The sequence below is a fragment of the Nycticebus coucang genome, chromosome 20, assembly GCF_027406575.1.
Source record: "Nycticebus coucang isolate mNycCou1 chromosome 20, mNycCou1.pri, whole genome shotgun sequence".
Lineage (NCBI taxonomy): Eukaryota > Metazoa > Chordata > Mammalia > Primates > Lorisidae > Nycticebus > Nycticebus coucang.
Genome location: NC_069799.1, coordinates 60414507 through 60437902, shown reverse-complemented (window position 1 = coordinate 60437902; position 23396 = coordinate 60414507). Strand labels below are relative to the sequence as shown.

Sequence of the window (23396 nt, the reverse complement as noted above, 5' to 3'; positions counted from 1 at the left end):
CTTTTTTTCTTTTTCCTTTTGGAGACAGGGTCTCACTTGGTAGAATGCCGTGGCATCACAGCTCACAGCAACCTCAAACTCTTGTGCATAAGTGATTCTCTTGCCTCAGCCTCCCAAGTAGCTGGGACTACAGGCACCTGCCACAACACCTGGCTATTTTTTGTTGCAGTTGTCATTGTTGTGTAGCTGGCCCAGGCTGGATTCGAACCCGCCAGCCTTGGTGTATGTGGCTGGTGCCATAACCACTGTGCTACGGGCGCCGAGCCTGAAAACCATCTTACTACCTTCTACTAATCTAATAATATAAAGATCCCTGGTGGAAACTCTTCCTTGAATTCCAAAAGGAATGAGTTTCCTGAACTGTTTGTATTTTTCTCCTCTGAAACTAATCAAGAGACTGAATTTCTGACAGAAACCAACTGTGAAAGAAACAGTAGTCTTGGGGTAGGAAGAGAAGTGAACTATTCCAATCTCGCTTCCCTTAAAGGAAACCACACCTTTCACTCCTCCTAGACATGGGTATATGGATTGTCCAACCGAACATTTTGTTTGCATTTCTACTTGGCAAACACATTGTATCATGTACAATCTTCACTCTCTAAATGGAAAAGTAAGCAATGGTTAAAAATACAGCTTTCAAAATTCTTAAAGTTCAAATATAAAAAGGATAAAATGCATTTAGAAGGGAAAATATATCACAACTCTTCAAATGAGAAATTAATTAAAAAATGAGTCCCTTTTAATGTCACATTTAACAAGGATCTTTGATTTATTAGATGTTGTTTATCGAATTAGTACAGTAGCAAAATACAAAGACAACCATAAGATGAGCCTGAAAAGATGAAATGAAAATACTGTCTCATTTCCTTTTATTGTTATAAAATATTTTATAAGCCAATTAAAATTATATTACTGAATGTTTCTATGACAACCTCATTTTGGTAATAAAGCAATATAATGTCCACCTATTATACTGAAAAGAATTATGGAAACAGGCTCAGCACCTGTAGCTCAGTGGCTAGAGCGCCAGCCACATACACCAGAGATGGTGGGCTCAAATGCAGCCCGGGCCTGCCAAACAACAATGACAACTACAACCAAAAAATAAAAATAGCTGGGTGTTGCGGAGAAGCACCTGTAGTCCCAGCTACTTGGGAGGCTGAAGCAAAAGAATTGCTTAAGCCCAAGAGTTTGAGGTTGCTATGAGCTATGACGCTACAGCACTCTACAGAGGGTGACAAAATGAGACTCTGTCTCAAAAAAAAAAAAAAAGAATAATTATAGAAACATAATTCAGGGGCGGCACCTGTGGCTCAGTCGGTAGGGTGCCGGCCCCATATACCGAGGGTGGCGGGTTTAAACCGGCCCCGGCCGAACTGCAACAACAACAACAACAAAAAAATAGCCGGGTGTTGCAGTGGGCACCTGTAGTCCCAGCTACTTGGGAGGCTGAGGCAAGAGAATCGCTCAAGCCCAAGAGTTGGAGGTTGCTGTGAGCTGTGTGAGGCCATGGCACTCTACCCAGGGCCATAAAGTGAGACTCTGTCTCTACAAAAAAAAAAAAAAAAAAAAGAAACATAATTCAGTTCTAAATTTTTATTAGTTTATTTACACCTACTTTAGGTATGTTCTAAGATTGTAAAGAGAAAATAGGAGTAGCAACTAAAAAATACTTAGAAGTATAGTTCCACTGCCTGTGAATCCTAGCCAATTACAAAAACCATACATCATTGTCTTTACTGCCTTGTCATAACTGCCTTTTCATAATCAATTGTTTTTAACTATCAGTAAAGCTATTTATTCTGCAGTAAATCATACCAACATTCCATAACAGTTATAAACCTGGAGGGCTAAAAGAAAACACAGCTTTATAAATTTTTACTTCTAACTGTAGAAAAATTTAATTATCTGAAATTAGTGGATCCTTTTTTTTAATTCTAAATGGAGCTCTTAAAAACTGTTCACAATAGCCGGGCGTTGTGGTGGGCGCCTGTAGTCCCAGCTACTCGGGAGGCTGAGGCAAGAGAATCGCTTAAGCCCGGGAGTTGGAGGTTGCTGTGAGCTGTGTGAGGCCACGGCACTTTACCGAGGGCCATAAAGTGAGACTCTGTCTCTACAAAAAAAAAAACAACAAACTGTTCACAAATCTATCTGATGCTTTAAACAATTAGCATTCCTTTAAACACTAAGCAACATATATTCTCTATTTACATTCCATTTACTCAAATACAAATTTTAAAACTGAAATTCATCAATGAACCCCCAACAATAAAAAATTAAAAAAAACAATTGAAATTCAATTTCCCCCAAATATTTAAATATTGATTACCAATTTAAACTTTTAAAAATATTTAATCAAAATCATAATCCCAGGGAAAAAGATCTAATTTCATGGTTTAAATTTCATTTTCATTAATACATTATTCATATTCTCATTCATCCTACTTTTTAAAACTTTCTTATTTTGTTTCTTCTGTACCCCAAACCCATTCCCCAATCTAACTCCAGGTTACGAAGTAAATGCAGATATTCCTTTATTTTGATGGAGCCCCTACACCTCTGACCCCCGCCTTTTTTTTTTGAGATGGAATCTTGTTATGTTAACCATGCAGGACCCAAACTCCTAGGCTCAAATGATCCTCCCTCCTCAGTCTCCCAAGTAGCTAGGACTGAAGGCACATAATACCATGCCCAGCTGGATAGAACTTTAAACTTAACCAGGTTTGGAAGAAAAAAAACTGAAAAATTAAAGCTATTAGTTTGAACCATGTGAAAATGGCATTTTGGATTATCAAAATTTCATGATTTAGCCTAGTAGGGTCATAGAAACAAAAAGGGCTTATATTGGGCTGCGCCTGTGGCTCAAGGAGTAGGGCGCCAGTCCCATATGCCAGAGGTGGCAGGTTCAAACCTAGCCCCGGCCAAAAACCAAAAAAAAAAAGGGCTTATAGTATACAATGACTTTCAGATTTCAAATCTCATTAGATCTGGGAGAAATAAAGCAAAGTTCAATAATATATAGCTAGTAATTTTGTTGGTAAGACTGTAAAACCCACAGGTCAAAACGTCCATATTTAACAGTGAGATTAAGATAAACAGGAGATCAGACAATTTTTTTCTTCGTATCGCCTATTAAATAAAAACGTTGTGATCACTATTTTATTACTTTCTTTAAAAATCCTTAGTTACAGCTTGGCGCCCATAATTCAGTGGTTAGGGTACCAGCCACATGCACTGAGGCTGGTTACACAGAGTTCAAACCTGGCCAGAGTCTGCTAACCAACAGTGACAACCATAATAAAAAAAATAGCCAGGCGCTGAGGAAAGAGAATCGCTTAAGCCCAAGAGTTTGAGGTTGCTGTGAGCTGTGACGCCACAGCACTCTACTAAGGGTGACACACTGAGACAAAAAAAAAAAAAAAGAAAAGAAAAGAAATCCTTAGGTAAGAGATTTTAGGCTGGCCCAGGGGCTCACCCGTATAATCCTAGCACTGTGGGTAGACTGTTTGAGCTCAGGAGTTCAAGACCAGCCTGAACAAGAATGAGACCTCTTTCTACAAAAAAAAACAGAAAACTTAGCGAGCCATATGGTAGACACTTGTAGTCTCAACTACTTCGAAGGCTGAGGCAGGATGATCCCTTGAGCCACGAGTCTGAGGTTGCTGTGGGCTAGGTTGATGCCATGGCACTCTAGCTAGGGCAACAGAGTGAGACTCTGCCCCCCCCCCAAAAGAGAGAGATTTTATAACATAAATATACTAGTTCTATTTACTGTAATAAAACTGAGGAGTTCTTATGCACTAAAAAAAGTTAGTTCCAATATAATCAAAATACTCTTATACAAATGTACCTATTTGCTATAAATAAAAGTCATCACCTCTTCTTCTGGCTCATTTACTTCACTTTCATTTCCAGATTGTTCTTCTGTCTCAGCTCCCCCTTCTTCTTCTTCTTCATCCTCTTCAAGATTTTCTCCTTCTGTCATAGCATCTTTTGAATCTTTGTCATTTACTAGGCCTTGAAATGAGGAGAAAATGGAAAAATACATTTCAAAGACTAGTTTTCAATATTATACTACTTTATTGAAAAGTGTATATTAGGCTGGGCACAATGGCTCATGCCTATAATCCTAGCACTCTGGGAGGCTGAGGTAGGTGGATTGCTTGAGGACAGGAGTTCGAGATCAGTCTGAGCTAGAGTGAGACCCTGTCTCTACTAAAAATGAAAAACTGCCAGACATGGTGGTTCATGCCTGTAATCCCAGCACTTTGTGAGGCCAAAAGGGTGGACTGCCTGAGCTCAGGAGTTCAAGACCAGTCTGAGATAGAGCGAGACCCCATCTCTACTAAAAATGAAAAACTGCCAGACATGGTGGCTCATGCCTATAATCCCAGTACTTTGGGAAGCCAAAAGGGTGGACTGCCTGAGCTCAGAAGTTTAAGACCAGGCTAAACAAGAGCGAGGCCCTGTCTTTAAAAAATAGCCAGGCATTGTGGTGAGCACCTATAGTTCCAAGCTACTTGGGAGGCTAAGGCAAGAGGATCACGTGAGCCCAAGAGTTTGAGGTTGCTATGAACTATTATGCCAAGGCACTCTACCCTGGGCAACAAAGTGAGACTGTCTCAAAAAAAAATACATGTATATATAAAAAAATAATTCAACAGCCATATTCTCAGAACAATGTAAACAGAAATACAGAAGTGAAGACTATGAGAAAGAAACATTTTTAAACTAAATGTGTAGACCTACATTTCAACAAGGGAGTACTGAAGCATTTAACCAATGCCAAAAAGGGAGGGGAAAAAACAGTGTGTGTGTGTGTGTGTGTGTGTGTGCTCCTTTTCTTAGAGCTTCACATTTTCGGATTATCTTGTTTATCTCAGTCTGAGATGAACAAAAGCAAAAAACAGCAGCACGTAACATGCAGTGTCAGTCACGTGTAAGGGAACAGCCTCAGCCACACTCTTTACCAAGTGCTATTTCAAGAATCTCAGAAAACTCAAAAGACATGACATGATGTCACTTTAATAGAGTAATCCCATTTGGCTATCAATGTAAATATCTGCAAATTACAACTGAGGGAAAGGGGCAAAAAGACACAGCAGCTTGTCACCATACAGAATACTCCAATCTCCTCCTAAAGGAACGCCTGACTTGAATCTGCTTTCACCTCTGCGTCCACCCCACATTTCACTGCCTAGTCATTCTTATTGCTGTGTGAATTCCAATCCAGCCTCTCAACTTTCAAGATGTGCCTAATATGGCCTCACAAGGTCTGATTATTTCCCTTCCTGTCACAGAGCACATGCCTTGAGACCCTTGCTCACTCAATGCCCTTCTCAATAAGTGAATGTCCTTCAGTAAGTACTTTAAATACCATCCCTCCTTCAAGTTCAGTTTAGGGTTTACTTTCTACATAAACTCTCACTGACCACTTCACTCTATTACTTTTCCTCCTGCTTACTCCTAAAGAACATGGAAAATTTACCACAACATTTGACATCTGGTGATACACCATGTCAGTATCTCTAATGATTTCGTAAATGTGATGTTAGATTATAAGATCCTTGAGGACAAAAAAATATATATATATTGTTTTATATGTCTAAAACTTGGCTCGGCACCTGTGGCTCAAGCGGCTAAGGTACCAGCCACATACACCTGAGCTGGCGGGTTCAAATCCAGCCTGGGCCCGCCAAACAACAATGATGACAGCTGCAACCAAAAAATACCCAGGTGCTGTGCTGGGTGCCTGTAGTCCCAGCTACTTGGGAGATGAAGGCAGGAGAATCGCTTGAGCCCAGGAGTTGGAGGTTGCTGTGAGCTGTAATGCCACAGCATTCTACCCAGAGCCAACAGCTTGAGGCTCTGTCTCAAAACAAACAAACAAACAAAAAATATATATATATGTCTAAAACTTGAGAGACTATATCTTAACAAATACACAGCAGGTGTTAAGTAAACACTTGTTTATTCACAGAATCTTTGAGGATCAGAGCAAGAAGAAACCTTAGTAGTGATGTGATATAACCACCTTATTTCATAAATAATGAAGCCAAGAGGTTTAATAACTAGGCCTATCAAGAAAAGTAAACATTTACTCCAATGTCTTAAGTATAAGCAACTGATTAAGAAATGACAGAAATACAGATGTATGGAGTGATTAAAGGGTATATATTCCCATTTAGGAGAAAAAAACACAAGAGAATGAAACCCAGAGAGAATCATTTTAAAAGGAAATAATACTGAGAAAAACACGTTGGTATCTGAGATTGAAAATCTATTTTCTGCTTATATATATTATTATGTGTTATCACTTAATAGTTTTCATAGATATGAATAATACATTTTATATATCTATTTATTTAGTTATACAAACTTTAAAAAGTGAAACATTGGACTTCTGACTTGTTTAAAGCAAAAAATAATAAGTTCAGAACTGTATAAAGCTAAGTATTCTCAGTAAAAATCACAGTGGTGATAAATGCAAGAAGCATGAAACACCATTACACTTGGTTATTATATCCACTTAAAATATGAATCATGAGGGGAGCCACAATATATAAACAGCTTTGTTTGATAGTGATACTTTCATTTTCTAAGGAAAATACACAGTATTTCTACACATCTTCATTTGCATCGCAGGTTACTTTCAAAAATAAATTTGTCAGTATCCTATTTTGCATTTGCTAAAAATTGTGTAATAATTAGTTGCTGACCCCTAGGAAACTGTCAATATAAAATAAACATTAGAGAAAAATGAGTATGTAAAGGATGTATGGATAGCCAAACACAAAGTCCAAACACTGAAATTTAAAACATTAAAGTATTATAGAAGTGTACTTGGGAACCAAAAGAAAATGCTGTTCTCTTTTAATTTGAGCTGTTTGGTGCCCTGGTTTTCCTACTCATAACACAGATGGTAACAATGGCAATACCACCTTTAAAATTGTTTTAATTTACATTTCTCTTCTTATTAGAAAACAATGAACATTTCTTCCCATGGTCAGAAGAGCATGTTCTTTGAATTGTCTTGAACGGTTAACCCAGGGTATTAATTTGGGCTTTCTATGAGTAACGTTGCCTCTATCATTCTGGCAAACAAGCTGTACTCAATAAAAACATCATCTTTTCCTTGACCCCCTTATTTAATTATGTCATGCTCACTTATCTACTGGGGTGTTCTACTTCATTATCAATTTGCCTGTGTTCTTTATATAGCATGGAAACTATTTTCCTTTTACTTTTAATTATGTTTCATTGTATGAAAGTTTTAAAGACCTGAATCTGTCTATTCCTGTGTACTTACTTCTAGCATTTTACAATTTGAACATGAGCCCTTCTTCAAATATTTGATAAATAACCAGATTTATTTTTAACCTTTAAAAAATATCTAACTCTTTTAACCCATCTGGAGTTTGATGCCATAAAGTACAGCTCATTTTAATTTCCCCCCAAATGCTCATCTATTGTCAGTCTATTTTTAAGAGTGCTCATTCACCATATGCCAAATCACTTCTAATTTAACTGGAACTACTTCTGGGCCTTTTATTCTACTGAATTTATTTCCAATTTATGAAGTACACTTTTGTTTTAAAATATAATTTATTCATATGGTTTTTCTTTTTTAATTTTTACTTTTCTCATTGCTATTCCTTATAATTATAATACTAACTAGAACTTCCAAACCAGAATTAAGTAATACTGCCTCTGATCATTTTTGGTTTTGTTCTTAAATTTTAAAATATTTCTGAGAAAGCAATTCTATCTATCCTGAGAAAATTAGAGGTGATTCAAAAATGACATAAAAGTATTATTTATACTGCCAGGTGCGGTGGCTAACACCTATAATCCTACCACTCAGGTAGGTCGATGCAGATGGACTGCTTGAGCTCACAAGTTTGAGACCAGGCTGAGCAAAAGCAAGACCCCATCTCTACTTAAAAAAAAAAAAAGAAAAGAAAAGAAAAACTGAGGCAAGAGGATCACTTGAGCCCAGAGTTGGAGGTTGCTGTGAGACATGACGCCACAGCACTCTACCCAGGGTGACAGCCTGAGACTCTGTCTAAAAAAAAAAACTCCAAACAACCTAAGAGTCAAATTGCAAGATTAAATAAGTTATCGCACATTCATACAAAGGAATACTGCCAATTAATAAACAAATAAATGATTTAAAAGCATATTTAATGTTAGGAAAAACTTCATAACAGATTAAGTAGAACCAATGCAGTTATAAAACTGCAAACACACATGAAAACATTAAAAAGACTAGAATATACAAAATATTAAGACATGATTATCCTTCTTCATGAAATATACGCAATATTGTTTTCTTGTATTCTTCAAAATTACTGCCATCAACATTTATTACTTTTAAAAGTAGCCCCTTTAAAAATAATGCTCAAATCAAAACAATCATTCTCTTCAAAAGATTTAACTTTAGAGAAAACAATCCTATTAATATGCTAGATATATGAAAAAACAGTTTTACAGGAAAAAAAATCACAAATGCTTTCACTACAAAAAGTGGTTCTTCAGATATACAACGTATAGTAAATTTGTACACTCTGTGTAACTGGTGAAGGTAAGGATCCACTAATGATAGACATGAATGTACCAAGGACTAGTGGACATAAAATCCTTCGTATTAGTCTGAAAACAGGTGCCACTTTGAAATAACCAAAATAAAACAGGCTAAGAACTCTGAGCAAGCAAAGCAGATTGGTACTGCTACAGACTTCACCAGTCATCTCTATAGGCAAAGCTAGCAGTTTCCTCCACTCTACAAAGGGAGCTGTCCAGGAGCCAACTCTTCTCCCAGAACCATGGTTTGGACAGTTCCAAACTTCTAATAGGTATTTCCTTCTGAAGTTTCTATGCCTGCACTTTCTTGAGAAATGATGACTACTGCGTACACTGCATAAATAAGAGATACTTTAGTCAAAAGTAGATTTTATATTAGCAACTGAAAATTCTAAAATTAAGAGAGGCTGACAGGACTGTTATTTTCCATCATTAGGACTTGATTCGAGTCCGGAGTGACTGTTTTCCTCCAATTTGAGATGATTTAATGAAATCAAGAATGCTGCACAGGTCTTGCCTAACACTAAACATCACGAATATAAAAGTATGCAACATAAACTGCCTGACAACATTAAAAAGCATATTCTCTGTGATTAATTGCTTACCTAGTTTTATTAAGAATTCTCGTTCCAAGTCTTGTACCTGCCTGATGGATTCTTCCAGCGAATTACACAGTTTGATCTTTGGTCTTAGCAGTTCCAGGGTATCACTGATCATGTAATCTATATCAATAGGAAATGGATGGTCTTTCGTCCAAACCTCCAAACTTTTCTTCCACCAAACATAACGCTGATAACAAATGAAAAACAAATTTGGTTATATAAGAAATGAATAACAAAAATATTTCAAAATAATTAAGTTTACTGTTATAAACTAATAATTAACTTCATTGTTATAATAACTAAGCTAAAAGGCTGAACAAGACACCATTTTTTTAATGGTCAACAGCAATGATTCTAATCCAGGCGTCCTCAAACTGCGGCCCGCGGGCCACATGAAGTGGTGTGAATTGTATTTGTTCCCATTTTGTTTTTTACTTCAAAATAAGATATGTGCAGTATGCATGGGAATTTGTTCATAGTTTTTTTTTTTTAAACTATAGTCCGGCCCTCCAACGGTCTGAGGGACAGTGAACTGGCCCCCTGTTTAAAAAGTTTGAGGACGCCTGTTCTAATCCAATTACTTCCCTCTATATAGTTTTTGAGCTATTTAGTGGCACAGTTTTCCCTAAAGGCAAGGAAAAATTGTAAATAAAATACCAAACAAATTTTTAAGTGCTCTGAAATAAAGCCAAAATTCATATCCATATCCAAATGGAGTTTACATATTAATTCTGGGGAAATAACCAGAATTAAAGACAAAATTTTGATAAAATTTTGTTATTTTCTCTGTGCTACCTACTTTGGTTTTTTAAGAGTCAATTAAAGTATCTGAAGATAATGGTTTTTGAAATATATAAATATCACTAACCATCAACAACTGTGCGGATATTATCCCTCTCTACTCCTAGTCTGGTCCCCTCCATTTACTTTGTGTTTGTATTTGGTTTAATTCCTAAATTTATATTAACTAAAGGCACAACCCCATAATTTGCCAGTATATGAAGGACAGGTATTCCTCTGGGTGCTTTCTCAACAATGTCCTCAGGTGAGGTGCACACAGATCAAGTTCAGAAGCACTGCTCCAGGCTGTCCTTTCTTTCAGGCCTTCTAATACTTACTTAACTGTACACTCCATGATCAAGGCAGCACATGCTGATCTCACCTCCTAGGCCTGCCTCCCATTCCCTAGGTAGATCTCGTTATGTGTGTCTGTTAATCCACAGCAAGATTATTTTTGTCTCTTTCAGCTCTTGGATATTTCTGAGTGGCTCTTTTCTCTCAGCCTGGGATGTCAGAGGGAATCCAAATAAGGATTCTCTTCTGAAAGAAATTCTACTTTAGATGCTGTTATAGCTGTCACTTCGCAGCAGAACTCTGGTTTTTGGTTTTTTCTTTGTTGTTGTTGTTGAGACAGGATCTCACCCTATGCCCAAGAGCTGAGTGCAGTGGGCGTGGTAGCTCACCGCAACCTCAGACTTGGGCTGTGGGCACCCCGCTGTCTCAGCCTCCGGAAGCTGCTGGGATTACAGGCGCTCGCTGCAGTGCCAGGCTGGGTTTTTCCATTTTTTTCATGAGTTGGGGTCTCACTGTCGCTCAGGCGAGTCTCGAACTCCAGAGCTCAAGCAATTCTCCCTCCTCAGCCTCCCACAGTGCTGGGATTACAGGCGTGAGCCACCGCACCTGGCTAGAACTCTGGTTTTTAAGTCTCTAATTTAAGACAGTCCTTATATACAACAGGGAATCTGATTCTCTAATCTGCAAACTCCTTTCCCCTTTTTTTGCTCATCAATTCAGAAAATAAGGGAGTAATAAGTTGCAAAGAAAAGTTTAGGGCTGGGCACAGTGGCTCACACCTCTAATCCTAGCTCTCTGGGAGGCTAAGGTGGGTCGATTGCCCTGAACTCACAGGTTCGAGACCAGCCTGAGCAAGAACAAGACCCTGTTTCTAAAAATGGCCAGGCACTGTGGTTGGCACCTGTAGTCCCAAGCTACTTGGGAGACTGAGGCAAGAGAATCACTTGAGCCCAAGAGTTGGAAGTTGCTATGAGATATGATGCCATGGGCACTCTATGAAGGGTGATAAAGTGAGACTCTGTCTCAAAAAAATAATAAATAAATAAATAAAAGCAAAATAAAGTTTAGTGGTAGAAGAAAGTTAAACTATCCCCACTTAGTAATAGCCAACATGTGGATGTATTTTTGACAACTTAAATTATAATATTAAACTTATTTTCTTCATTAATGGGTAAATGAAAAAACTAACAATCGTGATTATAAAGAATCAAATGGTACTATTGCTACTTTATTCATTATTATCTAAAGCACTTGATAGCAAGCTATTTAACCAAATCAAACTTGCAATGTTGTATTTAATGAGAAATGGTAATCGGACTCCAACATATAACCTACAAGTTAACTTTTAGAAGATAAACTTCACAGAAGTTATAGGATTGCCTCTGCATTTGTATCTGAATTTAACCTATACTAGATTTGTTCTAAATCACAAGCTTATATAATTAACCAAAATTAAGATACAGAAAGCACAACCCCAGAGTGTACTAACAGATGAATAAGTATTTCTGTGTTACAAGTAATACATTTTCCCTAAAAGTAATAGGTTTTTCTCTCATTCTCCACTATCTCCCCACAAATTAGATCTTTTAGCAGTAAGAGTCTTGGATGCAAACAAGAATACAGATGAATGAGAAGAATGTTATCCAAAGTATAAAAATCTAAGTAACGTCATAAATTACTGTAAGAAATACCATAATTTATAAACTATTATACCAAATTCATAAACTTTACCAAAAGAATTCCCAAAAGTAATGGAAATTACTTCAACTGTTATCAACCATGAAAGTTAAAAGCAATTAGAATGTTTATAAGAGAATATACCATACAGTTTTAAATCTCTAAAAGCATCTTCATATGATGAATATTGTCTAATTATGAATATGTTATATACGTTTCTTCTCCAATTTTTTTTTTTTTTTTTTTTTTTGGTTTTTGGCTGGGGCTAGGTTTGAACCCACCGCCTCCGGCATATGGGACAGGCGCCCTACTCCTTGAGCCACAGGCACCACCCAAAGCTTTTTTTTTTTTTTTTCTTCTCCAATATTTTTATAATATACCCAATGTAGTATGCAATTTCCAACTGCCTATCAGCTTAGACATACCTGAAAATATACAAGGAAGCAATCAAGTTTTCGTTTACTGGAACCTCTGTCAAAGTACTGGCCACATGTGTCCAAAATAGTACATACTAATCTAATTCTGAAAAGATGCTCAGGAGGGTCCAGTGAACTTGGAGATCCATCAGGGTTAACACCAAATGAAGTAAAAGAATAAAGAGTTCTGAAAATAACAGCTGATTCCACCATTCGGTAATTATAAAGTTCTCCTAAGAACTTGGCACTGCTAATACGCCTCTGATTAAATTTAGGTTGATTAACCTAAAAAAAGAACAAGAACAAAATGGATTTTCATTAAAGAGTAGTAAATGTATCTGAAAACAGGCTAAATTCTCCTCTGTAATTTGACAATATCAATTACTGAAAGAACAAACACTGACCAGAGAAACAGCAGATGATTTTTTTCCTCCTTTCCTAATAAGGTGGTCACTGCTGTGTGTCCTTTTTTTCTCTTTAAGAAATGGCTATCTTTAAAATGTTTCCATAAAAAGAACATGTTCGATATTAAATTTAGTACTAAGCTATCATGAGTGTGTCTAAAAGGTTGAAATGTCATTCTCCCTATCAGCCCCCCACAATACATTTTGTCTCTAATCAGTGAATTAAGGAAACATAAGCCTATATTTTATGGGAAGTGTAAGAGAGAAGTGCTTACAGGAGATTCTTATAAAATGATTATCAACTTTTTTCTAAGTAATAAATCTATAGAATCCTACAATATGAGTCTTAATTGTGACCCTGAAATATTAAAAATTAAATATAGTCTTCTAAACTAAGCTTAACAAAGTTTGAGATAAAGAGGGAAGAAATACTCCAGGCTAGGTACCATGGCTCACGCCTCTAATCCCAGCATTTTGGGAGATCCAGGCAGGACAACTGCTTGAATCTAGGAGTTTGAGGCTACAGTGAGCTATGCTCATGCCACTGTACTCCAGCCTGGGTGACAGAGTACTACCTTGTGTCTAATAATAAAAAACAAAGAAAACTCTAGAACTGGCCTAAGAGAAAACTTGGAAATCTGATACAATAGGGCTTGTTAATGATTAAATCATTAACTCCCAAGTAGTAGTAAGCAACATAGTATGAGAAACCGACAGTTTTTCTTATTATTATTTTCAATGATAGGATTTAAAGGTTGTTTAAATTCCTCACAGACTCCAATTTGTTGACTTTAAACAAAGTCTTTGTTACCTCCATTCCTAATCGAATATCTTCCAAAACTCCATCCACGACATGGATGCCAACATCCTCTTGGTAGAGCACGAGTCCTGCTAAGAGGTTGGCTACACAGTGAATACTATTATACTTCACATTCCAGATGTTTATCATACAACAAATAACATAATCTTTCACTTCTTGGTCCTGCCAGGGTAATTTTCGCATCTGCCTCAAAACCTAAACAAAAAGAATTTTGTTTAAATTATTAAGATAAGCACACAGTGATCTGACCAACTAACATAAAAATTTATCAAGAAGGGCAGCGCCTGTGGCTCAGGGAGTAGGGTACCAGCCCCATATACCAGAGGTGGTAGGTTCAAACCCAGCCCTGGCCAAAAACTGCAAAACAAACAAACAAAAATCTATCAAGAGATAGAGAACTTTTGAAATTGAAATACAGTAGAGATCGTCAGCCTCTTCTCTTCAGAAATAGAAAACATGAGAATTTCTAATTCTGGCAAAATTTATTCTGATCTTTCCTAAATCTTTCCATAATCCTCCTAAATTTCCTAGAGTTTTCAGGTCTTCAGTCTAACTAATAGTGTACAGTCGTATACTCAGACCACTGAAAGAAATAACCAAGGTTCAGCAAAGACAACACATTCTCTTTTGTGCATCATCTGGTATCAATAACATCATTTTTAAAAAATCATCAATTTCCAACAAATAAATAAACCCAAGGTCAACTGGTTAAAAGACCATTTAAGAGGGAAAACACTACATCAAGACTGGCATTACATGATAACTTCAGTTTCTTTGTGTATAAAATGGGTGACAGTGAAGTACTTACACTTCATACCTTATTCTGTAAGGATTAGACAAGTGAAAACACGTAAAGTATGTAAGAAAGTATCTGGCACATTATAAATGCCTCATAAAAGTTAGCTATTACTATTTCAAAAATAAACCTCTACTAACAACAACAACAAAAAAAAATTAGAAGAGTTCTACCTATAACCAAAGTCTTTCCATTATTATTCTGAATAATATGGATACTATTAGCAGAATGCAAAGTATTCATCTCTCCTCCCTATATCCACAATCTGTCTTTCAAATACCAAATATGTTCAACATCTTCTCCACTGTATAAGCCTTCTATACTTTACAAACTTTCATCCAATTCTAAAACTGTTTTAAACAACCACTGCCTCAGACTTGGGAAGTTGGTTTCCATTTTGAAAGCTATACTGTCATTCTTTATCACCTTCTATCCTAACAAGAAAAAAGCTCAACACTGTATTCTACGTCAACTTGTAGAATTCACCAAGAAATATTTTTATTCAACACATCTTATTTAAAAGTGAAGATTTTAACAGAGTAAATACAATAATTAAGATAATAATAGGTCAGCTGTTCTTAACCTTTTCTGAAAATTGACCACTGTTGAGAATCTAACAAAAGCCACATACCCTCTCTAAAAAAATATAGTCCCAGACATTCAAAATTATGAAATTTCCGAGGGATCACAAGCCTCCTGAAGGTTAAGATCTCCTGAATTAAAGTAAAATACTTATGGGCAAATGCATTATAGAATATTAAAGTAATAGTTTCAAATACACACATATAAAATCAAATTTAACTTTAGTAGAATCCTATTTCAATTAGAATAAGTTATAATTAAAGGGAAACAAAACCGATGTCCCAAACATTATATGCCATTGAATGAATGCTTTCTTCAGACAACTCGTACAGGAACATTGAAGCACAATGGAACCTGGGATTTACCCCCACCTCTCCTAGATTTTAGTACTATCGCAAAACTCAAGCTGACTATACTGTATGATTTCATTAAGATTTACCTTCTCAGTAGTAACCTTAGAGAGATCTTTGTACAGAAGTTTCCGGACGTATTCCTGGAGAGGAGGTCTTTTCTTTTTCACTGTTTTCTCAGCTGGAGGTGGGTTGCAGTAGTAATATGCATTCTCTACCATTGTAACATATCTTGCATCAAGATGCATTGCTTGTTTTTTTCTCATCATTTGCTCCTAAAATAAAAGTCCAAATTTATTAAAACACTTTAACTCTTAAGATTTCTTTATTCCTAAATAAACTTCTATTCTCAGTGATTTAAAATTTCTAGATAAAGGTTCAGAAAGGAAAAAAATAATCAAAAAAAAAAAGAAAAAATAATCACTGGTTACATCTAAGAGAATATAAACACAATTATTGTTATACCATTACCCAATTTTATGATGCATTATTAGTCCAATCATACTGAGCCTTAAGATTTCATCCAATAAAATACTCAGAGACTTTGCTACAAATGTAGCTTATCCTTAACCATACAAACTCTAAGGAAAGCAGGACTAGAATACATGAGACTAAAATTAAGGACTAAGAATATAACAAAGGTGTGACTCTGGCCCTGGCTGTTCCAGATACAACAACTGAGAATAAGTCTGTTCTCCAGGCTACACCACGCAGTGTTATAACAGGCAAATCTGACAGTCTCTACACCCCCGAGGTTCCATAGCTTGTTTAGGGTTCCTAGCATCAACTCAGAAGAGGAAACTAGAAAACACATATTTGTTTAATCATCATTTGCCTCAACGTATCTCAACCTCAACCCTGTTGACATTTTAGATCAGGTAATATTTTTGTTGTGGGGGATTCCTACCTGCATGAAGCTTAACAGTCTGGTGTAGGAAGACAGAAAATAAACAAGTCAACAAATAAATCAACTGTTAGTCTTTCCAATAATTGTAATCAGTAGTATGAAGTAAAATTACAAGGTACTAAGATGGGGAATAACGGGAAACCTGCTTTAGTTAGAAGTGGGTTAGGTAGGGAAGGCCTCACTGAGAAAGTGACACTTAAGCTAGAATTGGCTAAAGAACCCCAGGAAGAGCACTCACAGCAGAGGAACAGCAAAACCAGAGGCCTGAGGCCAAGAGAGTGGGATATGGCCCAGGCCCTGAAGGAAGACCAATGTGGGAAAACATGGAGCAGCATGAGAGGAGCTATTGGGGAGGAGAGGGGGGCGCTAGGTAATATTGATGCTGCACCCCACAGCAGTAAGAGCCCTGGGTTGTAAGCGTACAAAGAGAAACCACTAACCAACGTCAAGCAGATGTTGTGGAATGGGGTGTTGGTGGTGGTTAATTTCAAATTGTGAAAATATCACTATGCATGTAAGCTCAGGGAAGGCAGAGGCTGTACCTGATTCATTGTTGTCTACCTAGAACCTAAAACAGTGCCTAGCAGGCAGACATTAATATTTAACAATGTATGAATGAATGAATGTTAAAAGCACATTAAATCTTTTCCATGGACTGCTTTTCTTTACAGGTAAGATCACGAAATATTGGGAAAAACTTTTGCTATTTATAAATTCAACAGTAGAAACTACAGGAGAAAACTACTCTTTCACCTCTGTATACCAAGGGTCTGGCTCAGAGTGTGTACTCAGTAAATATTATAAAGCCCACAGGGTAGATCTTCCCTGACTCACTGAGTCTGGCACAAGTACCCCTTCTGTGGGCTCACAGTATCTGCTGCAGACCTCTGCTGTGGCATTTACAACACCGCATTAGAATATATGTTTAGCTCTCACTTGTTAGGTATGAACCACTTTGAGGAGGGCAATTATATTTCATTTCTTAAAATCATCTTCCTCGCCCAGCTGTAATACCCCTGCAGAACTGAGCTTAGTGCCTGACACATAGGAGGAAACCCAAAACTTACTGATTAACAAGGCTCCTATACAGAAATCAAGAAAATCAATAATAGCCAGGCGTGGTGGTGTACGTTATATGCCTGTAATCCCAGCACTCTGGGAGGCTGAGGTAGGAGGATCACTTGAACTCCTGAGTGCACAATCAGCCTGAACGAGAACAAGACTCTGTCTCCAAAACTAGCTGGGTGTTGTGGCAGGCACCTATAGTCCAGCTACTCTGGAGGCTGAGGCAAGAGGATCATTTGAGCCCAAGAGTTAGAGGTTGCTGTGACCTATGACAATACAGCACTCTAGGGCAACAAAGTGAGACTCTGTCTCAAAAGAAAAAAAAAATAATAATAATAATAACACCTAGCTGCTTTTGCAGTTAAGAAGGGAAAAGAAAATTGGTCAGGTTAGAAGCAATTTGGTTTTCAGAAATGCTATGTTCGTCCCTATAAGAAATAAGAAATAAGCCAGACATGGTGGCTCATGCCTATAATCCCACCACTTTGGGAGGCAGGAGGATCACTTAAGGCCAGGAGCTTGAGACCAGCCTAAGTAACACAGCAAGATCGCCATCTCCGTAAAAAAAAAAAAAAAAAAAAAAAAAAATTAGCCAGGTGTGGTGGTGCACACCTGTAGTCCCAGCTACTTAGGAATCTAAAGAAGAGGGATTGCTTGAATCTAAGAGTTTGAGGTTAGTGATCTATAACAATGCCACTGTATTCTAGCCTGGGCAACAGAGCAAGATCCTGTCTCAAAAAAATAAAAGAGAAGAGAAAGAAAAGGTTTCACTCCCAGGTTAAATTTCTAAGCTTATATTTTATTTATAAATCTTAAAATCTAATTCAATATTTTTAGGCTTATATTTTATATACTTATTTGACCACATCATTGATGGCTTGAGATGTATTAAGAACATTCACAAAGAAGGTTCTAACATACTAGTATTAAGAGTACTCATCCAGCCTGAGGAAGAGACCTGGTCTCTACTAAAATAGAAAAACCAGGCAGATGATGTGGCGGGCACCTGGAATCCTGGCTGCTTGGGAAGCTGAGGGATGAGGATCACTTGAGCCCAAGAGGCTGAGGTTGCTGTGAGCTATGACGACAACATGACACTCAACCCCAGAGCAACAGACTAAGATTTTGTCTCCAAAACAAATAAATAAGAGTACTGTTCATTTGCACCATGTGTCAAAAGTTTTATAGGAATAACTTAATTCCCTTTTATGACACTGTGAACTCACTGGTAGCCAAGTGAGAATAATTTCTATTGATCTCCAGGGATGGCAGCTCATATATATAAAAGTTACAACTTAGGTAGAAATATCTGTATGTATAAACAACTTAGAGCAAAATAACCAGCACCGATCAATATTTTTAACCCCTGAAGTACATGTAAATCAAGAACCTCCAGCTCTTACCAGGATCCTCAGCCCTTACCAGAAGTACACTGGTCCTCAAGTGAGATTCTGGAGATCTGAAAAGAAACCGTCCACATGTCTCCAGTAGAGTACATGCCATTTCGATGTGGTGATGAGAAAAGTCTGACAGAAGCATCTGTAATAATAAGAATGATGAAAAACTACAAAGACAACATTTCAATCCTAGTACAGAAAGAAAATATTACACATCTAATGTGTGTAACAACTTAAAAACTATCAGTTGTTAAAAAACAAAATTTGTCAGCCTACTTAGCTTCACTGTTCAGCATCTTTTGTGTGATACCATAAAATTTTTATTGAAAAACTTCAACATATTTAATGTTTTTCCTTTCAGAAAAACACATGGTCAAAGCCCTTTCTATATTATTCAATGTTATGCATTCACATGCCACATCCCCAAACACTGTCCCAGTGCCTTTTTGTTTTGTTTTGGTCTATTTACTATTTACTTTTAAAAATTTCTACTACTAAAGTATAATCTGTATGAAAATTTATAAACACAAAACATACCAGGAAGTTAGTACTTATCCTCTCTCAATCTTTCATGCATATTTTCGAAACTAAAACAGATTTAAACATTTCATTACAAATTTTGTTTTTCTGGCTTAATGAACATTTTTTTCAGGCCTCTTTTTATCTTTCTATGACATGATTTAAAAGATACCCTAGTATTATATCACATGAAGTAGATTAAAACTTCTTTATTCTTATTTGTCATCCAAATTGTCTCCCATTTCTTGCTAAAATTGTTATTTTAAGACATCTGAAATACTTAGGACCACAGGTATTTTGGATTTCAGACTTTTTTAGATTTTAAAATATAGTATTTGCCCATAAATAATGAGCTATTTTGGGGGGTGGGACCCAAGTCCAAACACAAAATTCCTTTTTTCCTTTAAATTTTACCACTCAGAAAATTTTCACAAGTCCTCTTACAAAGCTGTCTTAGAGTTTCCCTAAATGGACTGAGCACTGTACATTTCCTGAGATGCTCAAAGGTTTGAGAAACTTAATACCTAAAATATTTACAGTAACTATTAATATTTTAAGTGCTCTAAGAAACCATGCAGTTAAGAAACTCTAATTTTGTTTAACTCCATGTGTCTGAAATGTATTTGAATCTGTGATGGGTTATGTGTATTATACCTATTAGTATTCCAAGGAAATCAAATTGACAAAAGAATGTGTTATTCAGAAAAACAACCCTATTAAGGGAATGATCAATTTCAAATGCAGAAGAATTATTCCACCTCTTTTGTGTTAACTTTACCACAGATAGCTAATTACTATTGCAAATTATTTCTAGTTTAATTCCACTGTGGATAGAAAACATAATCTGAGTAATTTCCACCTTCTCAAATTTGCTGAGACATTCTTTATGGTTGATTTTGGCAAACGATCCAAGTGCACTTGATGAGATTGTAAATTCTGCTGCTGTTGGAATATGGTGTAAATTAGATCAAGGTTGATAATAGTGTAGAGTATTCAAATTCTGATATATTTATTGATTTTGTCTGCCTATTCTTTAGGTTATTAAGAAGTGTTTTCAAGTCTCTCATTACGTTTGTGCTTTTGTATGCTGACTCAGGAAGGTAATACTGACCTCTTCATCATACCAAACCATCCTTCCTTATTGCTATTAATAATTTGTGCCTTAACATCTACTTTGTCTGATAATAGTGAGTGAAACTAGATCTTTGGATCAGTATTTGCATGGTATATTTTCCCTTTTTAACTTTTCTCATCTTTTATATGTACTGTTATCTCTCTAGTACATAGCACATGGTTGTTGTAATTAAGGCTTGTTTTTTAAGGCTTCTGCTTGATGTATTGAGTCCTTTCAGGTTTCATGTAATTACTAACTACACAATGCGCCTAACATCTCACTATCTGTTTTCTATTTTGCTCATCTATTTCGTGATCCTGTTTACGCCTTTCTTGTTCTCTTTCGGATTAATGATTTCACTTTATATACTACTTACAACTAAAACTTTAAACTTTTCTATTAAAAATGATCAAATAATTCAGTACTAACCTTTAAACAATGTAATGTATCATTTTTTGTGAACATCTTAAACTTAGTTAGTTCTCCAATAAAACGAACAGTTTTATTCTTTGTTTCAATATTGATCTGGTCCTTTTTTCGTACCTACAAATTAAGAGAAAAAAGATATTGATTAGGTAATCAACATTTTGAATCTCTGTGATAAGAACTGTTATTTTAACACATCTGAATTCACTCTCAATATTTTAAATAAATTGGGTATAATTTCTTGCTACATTTAAATTATTTTAAGTTAAGGAAAAATTTACTCTCTGTAACAAGATTCCCAAGATGGGCTCTACAAAACAGTTCCATAGTCAAATAATCTGGGGGAAACGATGCATTTTATCAGCTCAAAGAGGCCCTTAAATAAAGAAACCTGTTTAAATATGTCAATGTTTCTCAAATTTATTTGGTAACACAAATTTTCTTTCTTTTTTTTTTTTTTGTAGAGACATAGTCTCACTTTATCACCCTCAGTAGAGTGCCGTGGCATCACACGGCTCATAGCAACCTCCAACTCCTGGGCTTAGGCGATTCTCTTGCCTCAGCCTCCCAAGCAGCTGGGACTACAGGCGCCCACCACAACGCCCAGCTATTTTTTTGTTGCAGTTTGGCCAGGGCCAGGTTTGAACCTACCACCCTCGGTATATGGGGCCGGCACCCTACTCACTGAGCCACAGGTGCCGCCCAGCACAAACTTTCTTTTGAAACATTAGCCACTATCAGCAAACATCTCATTAAATTTATATTACAAGAAACAACACTTACGAAAATGCTGCATTGAAATATGAATGCCAACTTATGCAAAAATGACATCAAGGTTCAGCTGGGGTACTGTAACTACAAACTACGTTGCATTTTTTATCATAAATTCACTATAATGAAACATCCAGCATTATCATTGCTCTTTTATCACCAGACATAGTTGTATGTTGAAGTTCAAATCCTTTGTAAATAAAAGTTTTGTACTTAGGCATACATTTTAAGAAATACCAAACACTGGGGGAGGCGCATGTGGCTCAAGGAGTAGGTGCCGGCCCCATATACCGGGGGGTGGCAGGTTCGAACCCAGCCTGGGCCAAAAACTGCAAAAAAACAAACAAACAAACAAAAAAAAACAAATGCAAAAAATCCTACTGCAACAGTACAATGTGAACAGACACATCCAGGTAAATGTAATTGGATTTATCCTCAGAATTCCATTTTCATCTAAAAACTAAATCTATAGTCAAGAAACCTTTTATCTGAACAAAAATGACCGTAATATGGTGGTGCCTTGAATTAGTTTAGCGCTTTCTTTTCAGGATATGATTCTATCTTATTTTGTCCATATGACAACATTCTGAGAAAGGAACAGCTGTTATTATTCTATTTTGTTTTGTTTTTCTTTTTTTTTCAAGGCAGAGTCTCACTATGTCACCCTGGGTAGAGGGCTGTGGCATCACAGCTCACAGCAACCTCAAACTCTTGGGCTTAAGTAATTCTCTTGCCTCAGCCTCCCAAGTAACTGGGACTACAGGCACCAGCCACAACGGTTGGCTATTTTTTGTTGCAGTTGTCATTGTTGTTTTAGCTGGCCCAGGCCAGGTTCGAACCCGCCAGCCTCAGTGTACATGGCTGGCGCCTTAACCACTGTGCTACAGACGCCAAGCCTATTATTATTCTGATGTAAAAGTTAAACCAAAATAGGACAGAAAGCTGTCAAATGACTTGATTAAGAATTGATACTAAGGCTCAGCTGGATTTAAACCCCAGCTCCATCACTTCTACTTCCTGGCTGTTTCTTCAACTCTGTGGTTCAATTTCCTCATCTGAAAAATGGAACTGATAGGTTTGCTGTTGAGTCTTACATAAGTTAATACATACAATGCACATAAAGCAGTGCTTGGGATGAGTAAGGGCTCAATGAACGTTAGCTAGCTATCATTAATGTTATCCATCCTTGCATATCTGCATCACTAGTACATAGGTATTAAATAAATGTTTACTGAATAAAAAAACAGCTTTATCTATGTGTTACAGTGAAGTGAAAGAGCCAAAGTTCTATAGTCAGAATAGGTGTGCTCTTCTGGTGACTGCTAATGCCTATAAATTTAAGTATTTGGTTTTAATCTAAATTTCAGCTACTTCTAGCAAAGGAATTGCAAGTAGCATTTTTTCTAAGGGCAATTGATTATGTAAGCAAAATCTTATAATCACCCTGAACAAAACTCTTCAGACATGCCCACACATAAATTATAAGGATTTCCTGGGCCTTCCATTGACCGCTTTCCTATAGGAAGACTTCTCTTCTCCAGGCAAGCTGGCCCCTCTACAAGAGGCAAACAGACACTCACCCAAACAGACTGCTTACTGTCCTCCAGTCCGCACGTTTTGTTTTACAAGAACCTTATTCAATCATTCAATAAAGTTTTTTTGAAAATCTATTGTATTCTAAACACAAAATCAGTTTTAAGTCTATTAATTTTATAAGTAAATTTTCCTTGCTATAATATTTTAAAATTTTGTGGACCGATGATCTCCAAATTAGGGAGGGTTTTATAAGACCCTTGATCTACTGGGATGTGATGGGGGGAAAAGTTGAACTTCTATTTATGTTTTATTTCATACCTTTTCTTTTTTAGTTTTACAAAGAACATTAAATATTTG

The 23396-nt window shown here is 36.6% G+C and overlaps 1 protein-coding gene across 2 annotated transcripts in view; it reads right to left on the bottom strand.

Annotated features, from left to right (window-relative positions):
* The window catches only part of UPF2 (UPF2 regulator of nonsense mediated mRNA decay), a 98354-nt gene that overhangs the window by 21765 nt on the left and 53193 nt on the right, over positions 1-23396 (bottom strand). For both annotated transcript variants that reach the window (XM_053573018.1, XM_053573019.1), the window contains 7 exons: positions 20736-20849; positions 18699-18815; positions 15394-15579; positions 13568-13771; positions 12362-12637; positions 9189-9372; positions 3878-4017 (listed from right to left, as the gene is read on the bottom strand). In XM_053573018.1, the coding sequence (XP_053428993.1) occupies positions 3878-4017; positions 9189-9372; positions 12362-12637; positions 13568-13771; positions 15394-15579; positions 18699-18815; positions 20736-20849 (1221 nt within the window). The remainder of the gene's footprint in view (positions 1-3877; positions 4018-9188; positions 9373-12361; positions 12638-13567; positions 13772-15393; positions 15580-18698; positions 18816-20735; positions 20850-23396) is intronic.